Below are 20,181 nucleotides of genomic sequence, written 5' to 3'. Positions count from 1 at the left end.
AGCAGTCCCCACCACCACCACATAAATACATTTCTATGGCTAGCTTGTTCCGGTCCATGCATTTCTGTACACATTACCTATGAATTAAGTTACTTCCATTACCTGTGAATCAAGTTACTGGCCTCGGCCCAGGATACCTGAAGGGGTGTCTCCACCCCCATTGTTCGGCCCAGACACTGAGATCCAGCGCCGAGGGCCTTCTGGTGGTTCCCTCCCTGCAAGAAGTGAGGTTACAGGGAACCAGGCAGAGGGCCTTCTCAGTGGTGGCGCTCGCCCTGCTGGACGCCCTCCCATCAGATGTTGAGGAAACAAGCAACTATCTGATTTTTAGAAGACATCTGAAGGCAGCTCTGTTTAAGGAAGTTTTTAATGCTTGATATTTTATCATGTTCTTAATATTCTGTTGGGAGGTGCCCAGAGCGGTTCGGGAGGCCTGCCCAAAGGGTTGGGGTATAAGTAATAAAATTATTATTATTATTATTATTATTATTATTATTATTATTATTATATCTTTAAATGTGAACTGAATGCCCATTCCTATATGACACACACACCAAGCCCCAGCAGGGCACTTACTCTGCACTTAAATAGTTTTATTGGGAGGGGAGGGCTCTTTAGGGGGGGACCTCCTCCCATAGCTGCCAAGTCTCCCGTTTTCCCCGGGAAAACCCCTTTTTTACTTACCTTTTCCCGGTGGTCCCCCGTATCACTTCGTCTACCGTTTTTCTCCGTTATCTTCTCCTGCCGGCGGCCATTTTTTTTCTTTCCGATTTGCCCTTCTATGGGCACAAAAAATGGCCACCACCAGCTTCAAAAGTCGCATCTACGCATGTCCAGAAGTGCATAGACGTAACTTCCGATGTTGGCGACGGCCATTTTTGGTGCCCATAGATGGGCGGAGCGACACCGGAAGTTGCGTCGGCGCACTTCCTGACATGCGTACAAGCGACTTTCGAAGCCAGTGACGGCCATTTTGGGTGCCCATAGAAGGGCAAAGCGACACCGGAAGTTACATCGACGCAACTTCCGGTGTCAAATGGCTGCCGGTCCCGGATTCTGCAGTCCGGAACTTGGAAGGTAAGCCTCCTCCCCACAGGCCTCCTGTGGCCTCCAAGACCATTTTGGCCTTTACTGTGTGGGTGGTCATGTGAACAACTTTGCTCACTTCAAAATGTAGAAAGCCAGTCTTGGCTGCTCTCAAGGGACAGCCCTGCTCATTCCGCTGAGTGGAGCCCTGGACATCTGCCCCAAAGTCCTGCCCTGGAGGGACAACTGCACAGCCCTGAAAGCTGCCAACAGTCAACTTCCAGCTGGGATTTTTGAGAGGCATTAGTAGAGCTGATGCCTCTCAAAAATCCCAGCTGAAAGCGGATTTGTCAGCTGTTGATGGAGGGTTTTATTGCCATCTTGCCGGTGGATCCTTGTGACATTCCAGAGGAACATTCATGTGGCTATGGTGCTCAACCCTTTAGATATCGTTTGTATATAGATTTATGTGTGTGTTTAACTGCAGGTTTCTTGTCCCTCCTCCATAACCACAGTGCCATTCTGAGCCTTTCCCGGGGGGCTGGAAAACATTTTGCAGTCAGCCCTGAATGCAACTGACTTGGCATGAAAAGCTGTGGTCAGGCCACATCCTGCCCTAAGGCCCAGAGGCCTCGGAGACGGCAGCCTAGCATGAAAAGGAGGGAGAGGCAAATTGCTCTGTGAAACCCACCACATATTAAGGCATGCTGGGTTGGGGCTCCTCTTCAGAATGAAGGGGATCTCAGCAGGATAGGGCAGAGGGACCCAAAGGCAGCTGGTCCTGCCTACACCAGTTCTTGGAGCCCTGAAATGAACTGCACAAAAAGCCCCTCCAGATTGGGGAGTTATCACGCAGAGAGCCTAACTGCAAGTTAGGAATCCTCTCGTGGGTTTCCCGCCTCAGAATAAATATCAGGTGCTGTGTTAGAGAAGAGGGAGGAGTATCTCATTGGCAGCAATGGGATATTATTTCTGAATGCTAATTTCCATGGCAAGGGGGATTTTTTACCAAGATGTCAACCAGGGAGGGAAGCCATGAGCTAGTGCTGTGCTGATTCCCACACACCCCATTAAAAAAAATGTGAATCAAAGGGAGAATGGAATGTCTCCATTTCTCTTTCCCCCTTCCACTCACTGTTTTCCCTCCTTCCTTAGAGTTCTCACATTATCACAATAAAGCAGTGCAACCCCTTATTTCCTTCCCTGCCCTCTCCCCTGGCTCCCTTCCCTCCCTCTGTTCTCATTCCCTGTTTGTTGTTGTCGCTGCTGCATTTTCATTTCTGATGTTCAGTCATTAGCATGTTCTGGAGTGCCCAGGCTCACATGCTCAGATAAAGGACAAATGAGTGTCAATGTGTCGCTTAGCTCTGAGATTAACAACTGTTACGGTGCAGAGGTTTCAGTCTCTGCATTGTGCCTCTCATTTCTTCCGGTTGTGGTGTTATCCAACCAAGCAAAAATATCCAGGAAGGGGCAGAGCAGGACTAGGAAAAGGGGTGTGTGGCCTGTGTGTGTGTGGGGGGGGGAGGAGTCCCGAGGGTCAGATAGAGAGGTCAGGATAGGGAGGTCTGGGCTTCAGACCTGAGGTTCTCCACCATAGTTCAACAGCAGAAAATATGTTGTGCACATAGACAGTCTCAGGTTCAACACCCTGCTTGAAAATCTCAGACAGCAGACTGGGCAAGACTGGGCAAGACTCTGGAGATGTGCTCCCAGTTAGAGAAGCCAGGCAATGGAGATGGGGCCAGAGATTTGACCACGTATATAAGGCAACCTCCGTATAGTTGAAGCTATGGTTTTCCCAGTAGTGATGTATGGAAGTGAGAGCTGGACCATAAAGAAGGCTGATCGCCGAAGAATTGATGCTTTTGAATTATGGTGCTGGAGGAGACTCTTGAGAGTCCCATGGACTGCAAGAAGATCAAACCTGTGAGGGACAAGGGGTATCGCGAAGCCCCTCCCCTCCTGAGTTCCAGCCCAGCCCCGAGCGAGGCTGAAAAGAGGGAAAGCTCCAGCTCAAGTGGGGAAACAGGAAGTGGTGTCCAAGGCTCTGGCAGGGTAGAAGAGCCATCGTCCCAGGTGGGACAGGAAGGGGGAAGGAAGGGGGCAGACCCGTCCCCCCAACTCCGGAATTGCGCAGAAAACGTCGGGGGAAGAGGATGGGTCTCCCCAAGTTGTTATGCTGGCGCAAGACGCGCCAAAAGCCACTTGGAGGTTCTGATTCAAGCTGAGCAGATGTGTCTTTGTAAATAGCACTGCCATTAGCACTGTAAATACTCAGCACCAATAAAAGATAAAATGCAGAGCTGTGTAGAGTCGTTACTCTGAAGTAGCCCACTCCGGCCACCGTGACAAAACCTATCCATTCTGAAGGAAATCAGCCCTGAGTGCACACTGGAAGGAGAGATCATGAAGCTGAGGCTCCAATACTTTGGCCACCTCATGAGAAGAGAAGAATCCTTGGAAAAGACCCTGATGCTGGGAAAGATGGAGGGCACAAGGAGAAGGGGACGACAGAGGATGAGATGGTTGGACAGTGTTCTCGAAGCCACCAATGAGTTTGATCAAACTGCGGGAGGAAGTGAAAGACAGGAGTGCCTGGCGTGCTCTGGTCCATGGGGTCACGAAGAGTCGGACACGACTGAACGACTAAACAACAACAAATAAGGCAACTTCTTATGCTTTGCACTGCAACAACACCAGACTCTCTGTCATACAAGGGAAGCAGAGTGTATACCCGATTCCCCACCCCTGAAGAGGAGATGTGGCTTGGAGCAGGGAGACCAGGCAGCTGGCAAGCAAGACCGGCTGAGGCTTGTTAAACACGTCTTAAGCTGGCAGGCAGTCGTCCCGCCTAGGCTCCAAATGGAGCTGTAATTATCTGAGTGGGATCAATGAGCTTCCCGTAAAATCAGCAACTCCATGTCCCAGCCCCAATTACAAAAGTGTAAGGAGTCGGTCTTGCGGGGCGAGCCGTCCCCAAACTGCAGAGGCAGCAGTTACAGCGCATTAGCTAATTGCAGCCAGCGAGGCTTTGGCTGGCAGAAGGATGGGGCTGAAGGCTTCCTGTTAAGTGCAATTCCCACAAGGCCAGGGTGGGGAAAGGGGCCGCGTGCCCAGGAGGTCTTCAACCTACCCCGAGGCAAGGGGGAGAGCAGAGCCAGCTTGGGCTGCGTGGCACAGACCTTCACGTTGTGAAACAAAGGCATCAAAGCAAATCAGGGAGCATCCATCATATCGGGATGTTGTGCCAAGCAGTGCAATGGGGTAGTAACCCTGCGCAGGGTCAGCCCACCTCTGTAGAACTTGGAGGGGAAATCTCTGAGGGGGTAGTACCAAGTGCAGGAGCCAGTGTGGGCAGGCAAAGTTACTTCCTGTGAATGCTGAATACCCAGGTATTTGGTTAAATTGCAAACTTCAATTATTTGGCTTGTCTTGTAGTGGAACTATTGATTTGCTGTTATTTCCTGGACCTGTTTTTTTTAAAAAAAGGATTTTGTATTTTTGTCTACTCCCATATAACCTTATTGCTTTGCTCCATTGTTGCCCACTCTGGGATAAAAAATACTCAATGAAGAGTGGGTTTAAAATACTTCATATCATGGGCGTAGGCAGGGCCGCTGGCCAGCCTGCCCTGCTGCCCGCCCGGTGCCGTCTCCCTTCTCCCTGGCTGGCTGTGGGGCGGGTGGAGGGAAAGCCCCAGAGCCGTGCAAAGTGTTTGGCTGGCTTTCCCTCCGCCCGCCCCACAGCCAGCAAGGGAGAAGGGAGACGTCCCTTCTCCCTGGCTGGCTGTGGGGCGGGCGGAGGGAAAGCCAGGCAACCGCTTTGCGCGGTTCTGGGGCTTTCCCTCCACCCAGCCCGGCGATCGCAGAGGGGGAGGAGGGGATCGGAGCAGCCCAATTTCAGGCTGATCCTGGCGCCCCCTCGCCCCTGCCAATTGCGGAGGGGGAGGAGGGAGTCGGAGCAGCCCGAATCCCCTCCTCCCCCTCCGCGATCGCTGGGGCGGGTGGAGGGAAAGCTGGCAAGGGAGAAGGGAGCTTTCCTTGCCCCACTGTGGCCCCTCCCCCCGCCCCTTGCCCCCCTAATTTTCATCCTGGCTACACCCCTGCTTCATATGAATAACAACAAATAAAAATACAGTTTTGTGTTTTTGGTCTCCCATCATCAAAGGATGGATGGAAATAGGCAATGGATTTTGCGCTAAGAAAGCATTTATTTGCCCAAGTCATTTATGGCAAAGTTCTTTTTTAAGGCTCTGCCATGAATTGGATATTCAAATTACTCCCCCACCTCCTCCAGATACTGTTCCAAAGAACAGAGAGATGCACAAGTCTCTTCCATGTCAGAAGAACATCCGTGCATTGTGGAACTGAGATTTTCTCCTTTGCAGAAAAGCACATGTAGCATACATGAACCACTCATGCAACATCTTTACGCTTTTTCAGGGAATATGCAGGGGGCCACCTCCCTGGGGCTATGAGGCTTGGCTGGAAGACAGAACAGAAACCAACACAGAAGCTGGTTGAAACAAATCAGGACGCAGAGCTAAAGCAGCATATCTGTGCAATAATCCAAGCACTGTGGTTTGAATTGGGGTTTCAGAGACACTGTGCTTTCTTTGAAGGGAGGAGGAGGGAGGAAGAGAAAGAAGAAAAGCAGCAAACCCACCCTTGAACTTTTCTTCCAATTTTGCTGCTCTTCTAAAATCATCCCCCTAGTTTCAGGTTCCATTTTTGCCCTCCATGCCACTCTAAAAGTTCAGGATTTCAAATTTTCAGGCCCTAGAGCAGTTCTCAAACTTTTTTCTCTGGGCCACACTTCCAGAATAAAAGTGTGCTCATGCCACACCAATTTTTAATATATATAAGAAATACATTTGAAAACAAAAATAAACAACTAGCAATGCCTGATTCATAACATAGAACAGAAGCACTTTATAATCTGATCATGGGAACTCTAGAAAGTAAAGCAATGCAGCTACATAAGAACACAAATCATTCCCATACACTTGATGCTGTTGCTCTCATTTTGAAAAGGTATCTATCCATATTCTGCAATATATACTGAAATGTTTAAATGTTTCTTTGAATTTCCTTGAGCCTTCCCATCACAATTGCCATCCTCTCCCGCCACAACAATGTTGCATGCCACAAATTTTGAGAACCAACTTAAGGTGTCTGTATAATTTCTGCCTTGCTTAAAATATGCAAACGAATTGTAAGTGGAGACAAAGAGCAGGCACTGCTACAAGGCAGAAGATTGGCAAGCAATTGGACCAACTCCTCATGATTGCACCCCTCGTTTCAGCTGCCTCTGGGTAACACTCTCATCTCTTTCTCTTTCACATTCCAGTTGCGAACTGCAGCTTCTTACGTACATAACACATCCACCCTCTTCCATTAGCTGCAGGTGTGTCACCTCATTCAAAAACAGAGAGCTATCCCAAACTATCAGGGACCATCTCCAAACCATTAGCTCCCATTCTGGTCTATAAATGCTGGTTAATCCACATAACCAGCGATAGCTAAAGTCACCACTGCACCATCATTGCCATCCTCCTTGTGCTCTGTTTGTGTCCTTCCCAAAGACTTCTGGCTGAGAACTGTGGGAGACAGACTGCTGGATTAGACTGGCCTTTGCTCTGATCCAGAACAGAAAAACTGGCTTAATTGGACATTAGAGCAGGCAAGTTATGCATCCCGAAATCTGATTATGGACATACTATTTCAAAGTGGAGCAGAGAGGTCAACTCTTTAACAGCTCAAACAGCTAATGTAAGTAAAGGAATCAGCCTTTCAAAGTTATTAGCACACAGAGGACCAACAAACAAGAACTATTAACCTTAAAAGTGCACCACTAGGCAGTAACGTATAGTAATAGCATAGCTTTCCTTTTGTTTCCAGTGTTCAGGCTCTGAGTGTCATTGCTCGGTGCTCAGTTTAGCTTCTTGAAAACCACAAGATAATGCACAAGATTGTAATAAGAAACAATGTTCCTCATAACATGCCTACCATGTTCTCGCCATGCTCTCTATTTCTGATGTTCAGGGTGTGCGTGCCATTGCTTAGGTAGCCAAACTGGCAGTACCCACACATGGGAGAAAGGGGTCAGTAGTCAGAGGAATCATGAGGTTTGTCGAAGTACAAAAAGTATTTTGAAGAGGAGGGTCTTGGGTGGGGTCTCTCGAAAACAGCCCAATGAGGAGGCCACTGAACATTAACAGGATATTGGAGCAGGAGATGGAAAACCAGATGGAAAAATGGAGTTTCTTGCAACATGGCTATAGTTCTTTCTGAGAATCCACAGTGCTTCCTGGAGATCAACTCCATCACATTCACAATAGCTTGGCAGAGTAGCCCGAAGGAAGAGACCAAGAATTAAGAGTCAATGACTTACCAAAGGTCAGTGGATTCATCATGCCTGTGGGGGGATTGACACCTTAGTCAAAACATTACATTACACTGCATTGGTCAGGGACAATGAGGTCAAGGGAAGGAGCCAACGCTTCCTGTCATCAACCGGCAGACTTGGAAAAAAAATCCCACCAAAAGCAAGCTTTTGAGTATGTGTGATGAGGCTGTTAATTTACCTCTTTGGGGTATCCAGAGGGATGCTTGTGTCTCTTGTAACAGCTAATGTCAGGGTAGGAGGAGAGAGGAGAGAACGACGGACTAGGAGCAGAGCCACCATCTACACTGTCCTTGAGACGCTACATTGTGTGGACTGCGTTGCTCTTACCTTTGATGCTCTGCATCCTCGCTAAGCTCTAGGTATTCGGCCACCTCCTCAGGGGTCAGAACCGTCTCCCCATCATCATTGAGAGATACAGAGATCGAGGCTGCAGAAAGGCGGCTGTAAGGCAGTGTGGGGAAGGTATGGCTTTCTCCCAGGGACTCGCTGGTTGCCGGCAGGGAATCTTTGTCTTGTTTCGGAAGGACCAAGTCCATGGGAGGATCCCGGTAGCAAGTGCAGGTACACCTGTTCAAGTACAGAAATAATAGCCGCTGTGCTATGAGTGTCTCCAACCAAGAACTTTTCTTTCTCTTGCTTTTAGCCTGGTATAAAAGCTATGGAAAATATCAGAAAACAGCCATCCCTTGACTGCATTCCCACCATGACCCAGATGCAGGCTTTGGTGCAAATATATGATTATCTGAAGCTATACAATAGTTCATCTTCATCATTGGTCTGACTGCAATATAAGCACACTCCAGCAAGAAGCTGGAGGAAAAAGTTATTCGGTTGTGCTGCTTAGAAGAATGGTTCCTGGTTGACCCGCTAAAAAAACAGAAGTGTCGTCCTTATCCTCCATTCCTGATCCTATTCTAAATCAAGCAGGAGATCACCCTTTCCTGCCCATCACAACATGTGGAGGGACAGAGTTGAAGCAACCTTTTGCAGGTGGATTCAAATTTCTTCTAGCTCTGGTGTTGCACCAAAGGGATATTTGGTGAGGCCCTTTGGCAAAGGAGGAGGAGAGAATGGCAATGTACAGGCAGCATGTTCTGAAACCTGAAAAGTTCGGAAAAGATCTTTGAGTTATTTCCCAGGGGAAATCATTGTTTCTCTGGGTTCTTTCCAATCTGCCCTGTCCCACAATCCCAACTTTTACCACTTTATTTGGGCAGAGGTTCTAGACCTGCCTGTCTTCAGCAAGGTCACTGCATCATATGCCCTCTTCAGACTATGCCCCCAAACAAAATATGCTGGGTTTTCATGACAATTCCAACATCAGGAACTAGAAGCAAAATCTTAAATGGCCAGTCAATGTGCCACAATGACATCTCCCTTGGAGCAGATGGCTTCTCAACTGCAAGCATGCCTGGAAAAACCAATGGGTTGGGGAAACATCAGTGGTGGGGAGGACAGTTCAGCCAAGCTATGCCAACCTGCCCTGCAACTACGACATCAGGTGTCAAGAGCTGGAATCAGGCATAGGTCAGCAATAAAACAGTAAAGCATCTGATGTCAGTAAAGTTAACTCTTTATTCAAAGAAACAAAAAGGTCTAGAGGTTTAGCTTAGGTATAGAGGTTTAGCAACCCTTCCCAGTAGGTCTTGCCCAACGAGGCAGTTGCAAGGACTGAAGGTCCCCATCTTCCCACTGCTCTCTAAGGCTCCTCCCCAGCAGCCTAAAGCCCTGTTGTCTCTCATTGCTCTACTCTCTTTACCAGGGAGGAGGGAAGCTGGTTTCAGCAGGAGCGGGGGACTCCCTGGCTTCTTCAGCAGCCTGTCTCACCTCTGTCTCCTGCCCCCCCTCCTCTCCTGCCTCTGATTCTGGACTGCTCTCTGCCACAGCCTCTTCCTGATCACTGAACCCTGTTGCCTCTTCAACATCCAACACCTCCTCCTTCCAGTCTGCTCCCTCTTCTCCCTCTGACCACTCATCCTCCTCCTACCACCAACCACCTGGCTCTGAGCCTTCTTCCCCTGGGGGTTCCCTTGGAGGTTCCCCAGCTGGTGCCTCCCACCACTCCTCTACATCCAGCCAGTCAATGAGATCAGATGTGGGGCAGGTAACGGTCTGGGTCCATCAAAGGGGGAGTTGGAAGCACTGCTGCCCCATGCAGAGGGATTCGGCTGATCACTGGGTCTTGCCAAGTCCCTTGCAAAGAGCTCCACATGATAGTCGGGTGTCATGGAACATGTTGCAATGGGCTTTGCAGAGCCCAGCGACCAGCTGATTGCCAGATGTTGTGAAGATCTTTGCAAAGCATTTTGCAAGACTATGTGGGCACTTGACATCATTGTGATGTCAGACAACTGGCAGGTGGGCAGCTTGACCCCTGAGGTGTGTAGAAGATAACAGTTTGACCCACTGGTCAGATCCAGGTCCTACCCCTGGGCAATACTGATGGAAGCCCGAAATGTTTGCAGGCAAGTGCTGCCCACCTCTGGCCGCATCCCAGTACAGCAGTCTAGATTATGGTTGTTTGCAGTTTGCCCAGCATGCAAAGGCAGGCTATGACTGGGGAGCTTACTCCTCCTTGGTACAGCTCCAGGTTTCTAAGCAACTCTCCGGGTCGTGTCCATCTCTCACACCTCTGCCGCCAGGATGTTGGAGTGGTTTCAGTAAATGAACTGAGCCCATTTCCGTGCAGAGCGCTCCTCCATCACTTACAGAACAATTCCTCAGCCACCCCCGCCTCTGCTCAGCTAGTGACAGCACTCACGTCTTGCATGTAAATGGATGGAGTCTGCCACCTGCCACCTGTGTTTTGGATCCACTTTCTCCTACTTTGACAAGGTGTGAGACAGGAGGAGGCAGTGAAAAGGGGGAGGCAGGAGGAAATTGCTCAGCCTCTGTACGATGTTCCGAGCTACCGCTTGCAAAGGGGTGAACTTGCACACATCTGTATGCCTCTACCACAAATAGGGATGCTGAGGGCGTGGGGGGATCTGTCATCCCCTCCCCCAGTTTTTCTTGGATTCTCCTTTTTCAAATATTAAATTCAGTTTTCCACATTTTTACACCAGTTTGCATTTTTTTTAAAAAAAAAAGTCCTCGTGAAAATTCATCAGCATTTTGACATTGAGGGGGCTGAAGACACCTCAGCCCTATAGAGTTGGCGCCTATAGATTGGCCACTGTGGGAATAGGATGCTGGACTAGATGGGCCTTTGGCCTGATCCAGCAACCTGGCTGATACATTGTGAGACATAGTTTATTTAAACATATACAGTGGTACCTCTACTTACGAATTTAATGCGTTCCGAACGCACATTCGTAAGTAGAAAAAAATTGTAAGTCGAATCCCATAGAAATGCATTGGGATAAAAAAATTGTAAGTCAAACAACCCTATCTAAAAATTCGTAAGTAGAAAAAATCCTATCTAAACCACATCCAAGATGGCAGACGGAGCTCCATTCGTAAGTAGAAACATTCGTAAGTAGAGGTACCACTGTATACAGTTTGAGCAACATGTACTGTTTTCCCATCTTATATTTAGGTCAACAGCAGCAGAAGATTCCTGCAGAAGGCAACTCAGCTGTATCTATGTCTTTGCCATTCCTCTCAAAACTGCTGGCTTTCTATCTTTGATTTCTGCTTCTACACACATCTGGTTCCACCCCTTCCCTGTCTAGTGAGAAGGAAAAAGATTGAGAAAGATTGAGTCATCTCTATCCTTCATTACACCTTCTTGAGCCACCTTTGCTCCCACTGTCACATCACCTGAATATTCCAGGCTTTCAACAGTCTTTCGGTGAGTTTTATGGATTCAGGGCAACCCACATTGACAGCTAGGGGTGAGGGAGAAATTTAACCCAATGGTGAATCTATCAACTTCACATTTTCCAAAACATTTTCACAAACCAAAACGCAGCCATCCTCCAAAATTCACACCTATGTGAATTTTGCAATGCAATTGCCCAAACAGTGTTTACAAAAATGCATATACTAGAGGAAAGCATGCATAACAATGCATAGCTTAGTGAAAATGACGTGCATAAGTGCCTTATATCGGAGGAAAATACGTACACATTAGTCAAAACTGCATACAAAAAGAAAGTGTTTATCAGGACAAATTCACACTAAAATGCAGGTGGATTTTCATGATAATTTTTCTTTAAATTGCTGCAGAAATTTGGAGAACTGAATTTGAGACTGAGAAAATGAGAACCTGAGAGTAGCAAAATTTACAGCTCCTTCCATCCCCACTGACAGTTCTACTTACAGAATTCACATTGGAAACCCATAGTATCAACATATGTCTCTAACACTCCACTCTAGAGGTTGCTGGACTCCCATTAACCCTGACTGCAGTGAAAGCTGGCCCATTAAGGCAGATGGGGCATGGCCCCACCAACCTTGGACTTGATTCCTCCAATGCCCCCTCCCCAACTTCTTACTTACAACTGGCCCTGGCTGTCAGCCTCCTCCGTCTCAAGCCCCCCTTGCAGAACTCAGCAGGGAGTCGGATGGAGACCCGAATGTGTGAGCTCTGCCTGTGGTTGCCTTGACCTTCTGTTGGCTACTGTACCAGTCCTAAAAGGGAACTGGCCACCACTGCCTAGCCTGCTTAGTCAATGAAGGTGAAGGGAGCTGGAATTCAACCACACATGGAAGACACCGTGTTGCATGGGCGTACCCAAGGGGGCTGGGGGGCAGCTGCCCCCCCAGAAGCTAAAAAGGAAGGGGGGAAATGTATAAATTTTTTAGTGCAAAAAGTGGCCGGCGGGGAAAAGTGGTTGCGGAGAACCGCGTGACCGCTGCCTCCCCTCCGGGGGGCATGGACATCATAGGCAGCCAATCGTGCGAGGAGGAGGCACGCATTCCCGCCTCTTTCCCCTCCCACCCGGCTCCTGAGCTGCTTTGGCGGGGAGGGGTGTGTGTGTGTGTGCGCTTCGCCACGGTTGCCTCCACCACAGGATCGGGCTCCGGAGCGGCCGCTCCGCGCTGAGGAAGAAGAGGCTAGCTAGAGGAGCCTGCTGCAGCCGCTCCTCTCGCCCTCTTCGCCCTAGTACTTGCGGGCAAGTTCGGCGGCAATCGGTGGTCGCAACTTGGCGTTCGCAGCAGGAGCAGAGCGGAGTAAGTCTGAGGAGCGGTGGCAAGGGCGGGAGAGAAAGCGCTTGAGTTGTGTTGTGTGCGAGGGAGAGAGCGCACACACATTTCCTCCTCTCCGCCTCTCTCTCTCGGGGTGACATGGACATTGACCACGCCTCCTGGGGGGATCCCGGCTACGTCATCACCAGCCAGCCAATCGGGTGGCTGGGGGGCGTGGCCGGGCCCCATGGCTTGCCTTCCCCTCCAGTTTTGATCCTGAGTACGCCCATACCATGTTGGCTACCCTTTGGAATAGATACTCAAGCATTTTGGACTAGATAAACCAATGGTCTGATTTAACGTAAGTTGGCTTAATATGCTACTAAGAGTACATTCTGAGAAAGGCAAGAGTCATCAAGGAGGGCTATTCATGAGGGTATTTCAAACCTCAGTGCCTCTTTGTCAAGGTCAAAGGCACTCTGGCAAAAGGTGCCTCCCTCTCGTTGACCAGTCATTGGCTCTTTGTTCAATTCGACATCTATCTGTTCATTCATTCATACTCATTTTCTCTTCCCTCAGCGCCAGTTACAAGACTTTCAGCTCTGGAAGTCAGAGCACAAAGCTTTGGGGGGATGCAAGAGGCTGTGGCCTGTTTTAAATGCTTAAAAGGGGGAAGAAGATTAACCAATGGTGAATCTGCTTTGGTAGTACTTGCTCCTACGTTAAGTAGTGCATTTGTATGCTATTGGCATGCCAACAGTTCTTTGCAGTAGTTCTTAATCTCCCCACAACTCCCAGAAGCAGAACTCTGGCCAACTGTGTTTCCCCTTTGTACAACAAAGGCTGTCCTCTTAGGAGCCATTTAAGGACTCCTATAAAGCCATTAAGTTGCTCTTTGTTTCATTACGAGAACATCTGAATTAACTGAGCAGCAAGGGAAATGTGGTTACATGCATACATTTCCAACAGGTAGGTTAAAAAACAATCTTGACTCTGCTGTAAGGTGAAATTCACTTCGAGCAAAGGGTGGATAGCCTTAGGCTGGGATGTGGGGAGCTGAATGAGGCCCCTCAGGCTGCACTGTCTGACCACCAGGGCTCTCATCAGGTCACAGCCCTTGGCCAGGTCTGCTTTGAATCCTCCTTGAGTGCTTTTGCCTGGCTGGCTTGAACTAGACTAATGTCTCCTGCTTGCCTGCTGAGGGTATGGGGTATCTAGACTGGTGGCAGCTAGACTGGTGACTGGGAGCGGCCGCCGAGATCACATAACACCGGTCCTAAAAGACCTACATTGGCTCCCAGTACGTTTCCGAGCACAATTCAAAGTGTTGGTGTTGACCTTTAAAGCCCTAAACGGCCTCGGTCCGGTATACCTGAAGGAGCGTCTCCACCCCCATCGTTCTGCCCGGACACTGAGGTCCAGCTCCGAGGGCCTTCTGGCGGTTCCCTCATTACGAGAAGCCAAGTTACAGGGAACCAGGCAGAGGGCCTTCTCGGTAGTGGCACCCACCCTGTGGAATGCCCTCCCACTAGAGGTCAAAGAGAACAATTACCAGACCTTTAGAAGGCATCTCAAGGCAGCCCTGTTTAGGGAAGCTTTTAATGTTTGATGGATTTCTGTATTTTAGAATTTCTGTGTTTTTTTTTGGAAGCCGCCCAGAGTGGCTGGGGGAACCCGGCCAGATGGGCGGGGTATAAATAATAAATTATTATTATTATTATTATTATTATTATTATCTGGATATAGATGCCTCTGAATGTTCACGTGCTTGAGAAGGTAGCCAATCGTACCAAGGTAAGACTTCCATCTGCTGCTCCACCCACTTTTCTCTCTGGCTGTGCCCACCACTGTCATGTGGAGACTAGGAGGTTGTCCACAAAGGAATGTAGTCCGTAGGCTGAACAGAATAGGATGGCCTTATTTTCATTGGGAAAATGTTGGAGGATATGAAATAGGATGTCCCTATTTTGATTGAAGAAATATTGGAGGGTATGGAATAGGATGTCCCTGTTTTCATTGAGGAAATATTGGAGGGCATGGGACAGGATGTCCCTCTTTCATTGGAGAAATAAAGGGTATGGCATAGGACGTCCTTATTTTCATTGGGGAAATGTTGGAGGATATGGAATAGGAGGGCCCTATTTTTATTGGCGAAACGTTGGGGGGTATGGAACAGGATGCCCTCATTTCATTGGAGAAATACTGGAGGATATAGAATAGGATGTCCCTATTTCATTGGGGAAATGTTGGGAGGGTATGGAATAGGATGCCCATATTTTCATTTCAGAAACGTTGGAGGGTATCCAAAATATTCCCTACCCTGAGTTAAATAAAGGACCAATGCAGATGCCAACCATGTACATTAGCATCTCGTTCTTACCCAGCTACAGAAAACATGGCCTAGAAGCAGAAATATCTTCCTCAGCCCCTGATGGCTACTAAATAGTCAAGGATCACCACTAAGGAACCTAGGAAGCTACAGACCATTGGTCCCTCAACCTCAGTATTACATACACTGACTGGCAGCTACTTTCCATGGTTTTAGGAAATGGGGAAATGGGCAAGGTTTCCCAGCCCTGTCCGAAGGCTGCCATTATGGTCCTCCCATCACTAGGAGGAAAAGCATCTATCCGACTTGAGCATGTGGCACATGCCAGTAGTGATATGAGGCAACGCGGGAAACATATTTGCAGCCTCTTCTCCCTTGCAAAACCTGCCCCGATCTCCTCTGCAACCAAATGTATTTCCAATAGAGCGGCCAATTATGGTGTAATTGCCCATAAATTTAGAATGACACCGATATTAGTTCATGCACAGATCCAAGGACAACGTTTTCTCTTCATAAATGTGGGATTCAGCGGGCAGCGAAAAGGACAGAGTCAGCTGATATTGCCCTAATGGATTGATTTACGTTCCTGGAATGATAATTGTCCATTTACTTAAATAGCTGGGCACTTGTTCAGAGAGGCCCGCTCTATTAAGTGGGAAACTCTCTCTTCCAGCAAAGCAAGGATTCTCAGCATGATTTGTAGCTTTTTAAGTGCCAAGTAGGTAGAAAGTATGGTTGGAATTCATTCCCACCAGAACCACCAGTAAAGATTATCCATCATATCAGTGCCTGAGGACAGTATGCAAAAGCAGGTAGGCTCCCCTTCTCAGTGCCGGGGGGGGGGGCACTGGGAAATTTATCTGAAGCACCTCGTGGCACTGGAAGATGAGTCAGCATGGAGCAGATCTTGATACAGCTGAAATGCACTACCCATCAAAAGGTGCGCAGATACAGGAAGGAATTCCTGGAGCCAGGCAGAGCCTGCCCAGGCTCCATCACTACAGTAAGTTGTGAGTCACAGTCTTGTGAGCTCAGGGCATAACTGTACTTGATGCTAATTGCACAGCTTGCTAACATATATTTGACTTTTCTTTATTCAGTTACAGGTAGTGATACCCCCCCCCCTTTTATCAGGACCTTAGTGCACAAGTTTAGGCTCCTCCCCCTTATGCTACAGAGTAGGGTGGGGAGAAGCTCCCATGGGTGCCAATGGGAGCTTTGTCTTTTTTTTTCTAGATTGAACTGCAGCACAGGGGGTCTCTATGGGGGCTGCTACAAGGAAGGATTAAAAGTCCCCTCTTTGCTTTCTGTGGACTTGATAAAATCAACTCCCTCCCCGCACCTGCAATTACAGAAAGAGAAAAGCACTGATGGGATTGCAAGCAATGCAAATGTTACCGTGTGAATTTAGGATCTCAAATAGCAAGTTCTGGACCCCAACAAAACATTATGCAAGTAGCCAGGGCTGCACAGACACCCCCCTCTCTTGTGTATCAGGGAAATAGCAGTCTCCTAACATTTCCATGTTTCCATGTGCTGCTCTGGTTCGCCAGAAGCGGCTTAGTCATGCTGGGCACATGACCCAGAAGCTGTCTGCAGACAAACGCCAGCTCCCTCGGCCTATAGAGCGAGATGAGCGCCGCAACCCCAGAGTCGTCCACGACTGGACCTAATGGGCAGGGGCAGGGGCGTACCCAGGATCAAAACGGGGGGGGCAAGAGAGGGGAAGAGGGAGGGAGGGAGGGAGGGAGGGAGGGAGGGAGGGAAGAGAAGGAAGGAAGGAAGGAAGGAAGGAAGGAAGGAAGGAAGGAAGGAAGGAAGGAAGGAAGGAAGGAGGGAGGGAGGGAGGGAGGGAGGGAGGGAGGGAGGGAGGGAGGGAAGAGAAGGAAGGAAGGAAGGAAGGAAGGAAGGAAGGAAGGAAGGAAGGAAGGAAGGAAGGAAGGAAGGAAGGAAGGAAGGAAGGAAGGAAGGAAGGAAGGAAGGGGTAAGAGAGAGAGAGAGAAGGGAGGGAGAGAGAAAAAGGAAGAAAGAAAGAGGGGGGAAGGAAGGATGGATGGAAGGAAGAATGGAGCTCCCATCCGCGCCCCCCCCCAGCTCAGGCTGCTACTCCCCCCCTCCCACGTTCCTGTCGCTGGCTGCTGCCGTGGAGGGGGTGGAAACAGCCCGATTTCCATAACCCGCAGTGACTTTTCCCCTTCAGTTTTTGGAGGGGAAAAGTGTGGGTTATGGTCTGTAAAATACGGTTTAAAAAATTTGCTTCTGGGGGGGGGGGCAGCTCCTGGCCCTCTCTGGGTACGCCCATGGTCAGGGGTACCTTTACCTTTTTAACAACACCCAGCATCCTTAACATACTACAGTTCCCAGAATTCTTTGGGGGAAGCCACGCGTATTTAATGTATAATGCAGATGGGGGCATGATACTGCTCTAAATGTATAATGCAGATGGGGGCCTTAGCAGTGGGTTTATTCTGCTTTAGGTTGTTCTACTATGCTTCTCCAATGCTAACACGTTGTTGCTGCCAGGGGCAATTAAATAATAATAATAATAATAATAATAATAATAATAATAATAATAATAACCAGAGCATTTGTGGTACAAAACAGTGCTTCAGCAAGAAGTTACCGGATCTGCACGGATTGGAAGCAAAGCCATGTGGCCTCCTCAAAACCTCTGCAGGCACCATCAGTATCAAAAGCAGAATCACACGCGGCTACCCCAAGAGCACCAAGAGAGCAAACAACCATGTATGCAAAATGAAAAGGGTGTCTGGAGGGACTCTATGATAATTCACAAAGGCATTTCGGACCCGCTCTTACACTGGCTGGGTGCTGTGATCTTGGGGAGCTTGAAAACCCGGAGGGATGGGAGGAGGAGGAGGCAACAAACCGGCACTGTTCTGCGAGGTGCCGCATTTTGAGAACTTTGAGGAGCTGTATGTTTTCAGCACCTTCTTCATCTCCCCTGTGGAGGAACACGAGGAAAAAGAAACAGTTAGTCATTTCTGACTCAGCCCACCACAACCCCCACAACAGTGGAAACCATGATATTGTCACTTCTTCAGCTGAAGTGCCCACCAACCTGCAAATTAAAATCCACTCCCCCCCTGGACAGAGGGTGAAGAAAGAGCTGTAAGTGGAGGGACCCCCCCCCCTCTCCCTATCCCTCAGACCCTCTGGGAAGCCTGCTGAACCTGGAACTGGATATGGAAATTGCAGCTGTGAGGGAGTAACATTCTCCTTGGGCCCGCCCATAAAAAGCAAGTTTAGAGTGAATGACTAGGGCAGAAGTTTTCAACCTTTTTGAGTCCTTGACCAACTACTGTACTGTACATTCTTTCTGCAGCTCCCCTGTGGGGAAACGTGCTTTGAGCCTCAGAAGCCCAGTTGTGCCACCCCTTGCCTGCAGAACTGGCAGTCCCTCACCCCTTTTCGAACACCCTCCTTGTGGAGTGTTCCCTCAGCCTCCTCTCCTCTCCCCTCTCCTTGAGAGTCCTCTGGGCAGCTGCTGCCACTGCCCCTGATCTCTGAGCTGCCCCCCACCCCAAAGACCCCACAGGGGCTTGGGAAGAGGAGTCCCCCAGCCTTAGAGGCCCAATGCAGACTGCCCAAAGGTGAACATGAGGCCAGCATCTTACTCACCTTGGGAGGCAGCAGTGGCGGCTGCGTGAGCTGGAAGCCCCTGCATGGCAGAAAGGCTCCCCTTCAGTGCCAGACACTCAGCTCCCAGGCAGGCATTGCACACAGCAAATACAAGAAAAGCCAAAATGCCCAATATCTCACTTGTCTGTCCATTCCCAACAGCAAGGGCTGGTAGGCTGGCTGACTGGCCTCCCTCACACATTTGCTTGCTTACTTTCAAGCTGCCTCAGCTCCTGGCAACCAGCACCCCCTGGCCAGCACCCGAGGCACCATTCACCTGGGGAGCTTGTAGCCAGGGCTGCTGCAACTTACAGTTGGGAGGCAGAGACATGAGAGAACATCAAAGGAGGGAGGGAAGGAAAGGGGGATAGAGGCCAGTGTTGCCCGCAGCACACCTGACCATCATTCAAAGCACCCCAGGGTGCCACAGCACACTGTTTGAAAACCACTGGACATGGGTGATGTCTGCTTTTTCCAGAACTCTTATTATGGGACTTTTGTGGGGAAGCGGAGAGTTTGTTTGGACCCTGAGGCTGAGAGGGAAAGGGTGTCAGAAGGAAAATGAATTGATATTGATTTGTATACATTGGTAACTTTGCATGAATGCAACATTTCTATATACAACTGTGTGCTTTTGTAATGTATTTTATTACATTGGCTGCCGTTGCTTCAGTTTTCTGTACACTGCGTAGATATATTTTAAATACATTAAGCAGTGTAGAAATTAAATCATCAATCAATAATCAATCACCCACTGGGAAAATAACCTTCTCGGTGGCTAAATTCCTCTTCCTGGCGCTCAAGTGTCGGAAACATATAATCGAATGTCTTGATGTGGGTTACCTGTAGGAGGTTTAGTAGCGCGGTCATACCCCATTTATGTATCCCTCTGATGCCTTCAGTTTTATATTTTTATATTTTTATGTATCCCTCTGATGCCTTCAGTTTTATATGTTTATCTTTGTATTCAGAAATGTTTTTTGTTTCTGACTATCGGTCGAATAAAGTATATTGATTGATTGATTGATAATCAATCACGGGGCACATTCCAAAGCCCATGAGTTGACTGGTCCACTACCACTCCTTGGAGCCAACTGGCCTGCTGCTTCTCTGCCTTTCTTCTGCTGCTAGTTTACCAGATCTCTTCAGGTGAGCAAGCGGCTGGAGGAGCGAGGACACAGAAATCTCTGTCTTCTCTCTCTCATCCACAGGAGAGGGTGCAAACTGGGTTCAGATGGCGACATAGGAAATGGGCGGTAGCAATAGTGGATGAGATGGCTGCACTCAATGGGAGGGGCTTCAACTGAGACCACCTTGCCTAAGAGCCAACCTGGGACTGGCACTGCTGAGGTCCTCTTGCGTAGCCCAGGGCAGGCCAAGCTTTGGCATACTGATGCAAACTGCTGACATCAACAACCCATGTCAGCACACCAGATCAGGGCTTCAAGTATGGCATCTGCTTGGCATCTGCAGAATTGGGAGAGGGTGGGGTTCCCAGACACTTTCCACAGTCTGGTAATTCTCCCCACTCCCTGCCCACCCCTGCTGCCTAAGATCCATGGAGGTAGACTCCTCAATTAGCCAAAACCATGTTTCATCCAGGGGGTTATTAGGTTGTTTTTGTTTTGATTATGTCTTTTGTGTTTTTACATTGTGATTATATCTTGTGAACCACCCTGAGATCCGTTGGTATACGGCAGTAT

At 48.9% G+C, this 20,181-nt stretch overlaps 1 protein-coding gene across 2 annotated transcripts in view; it reads right to left on the bottom strand.

Moving 5' to 3' along the window:
- The window catches only part of ROBO4 (roundabout guidance receptor 4), an 84,360-nt gene that overhangs the window by 16,195 nt on the left and 47,984 nt on the right, over positions 1–20,181 (bottom strand). For both annotated transcript variants that reach the window (XM_035139647.3, XM_035139646.3), the window contains exons 16-17: positions 17,657–17,801; positions 7,765–8,004 (exon numbers count right to left, since the gene is read on the bottom strand). In XM_035139647.3, coding sequence (XP_034995538.3) covers positions 7,765–8,004; positions 17,657–17,801 — 385 coding nt within the window. The remainder of the gene's footprint in view (positions 1–7,764; positions 8,005–17,656; positions 17,802–20,181) is intronic.

The sequence above is a fragment of the Zootoca vivipara genome, chromosome 14 (genome assembly GCF_965207765.1).
Source record: "Zootoca vivipara chromosome 14, rZooViv2.hap1.1, whole genome shotgun sequence".
NCBI lineage: Eukaryota > Metazoa > Chordata > Lepidosauria > Squamata > Lacertidae > Zootoca > Zootoca vivipara.
Note: the sequence above shows the minus strand (reverse complement) of the source record. Positions and strands in the feature narration are given on the sequence as shown.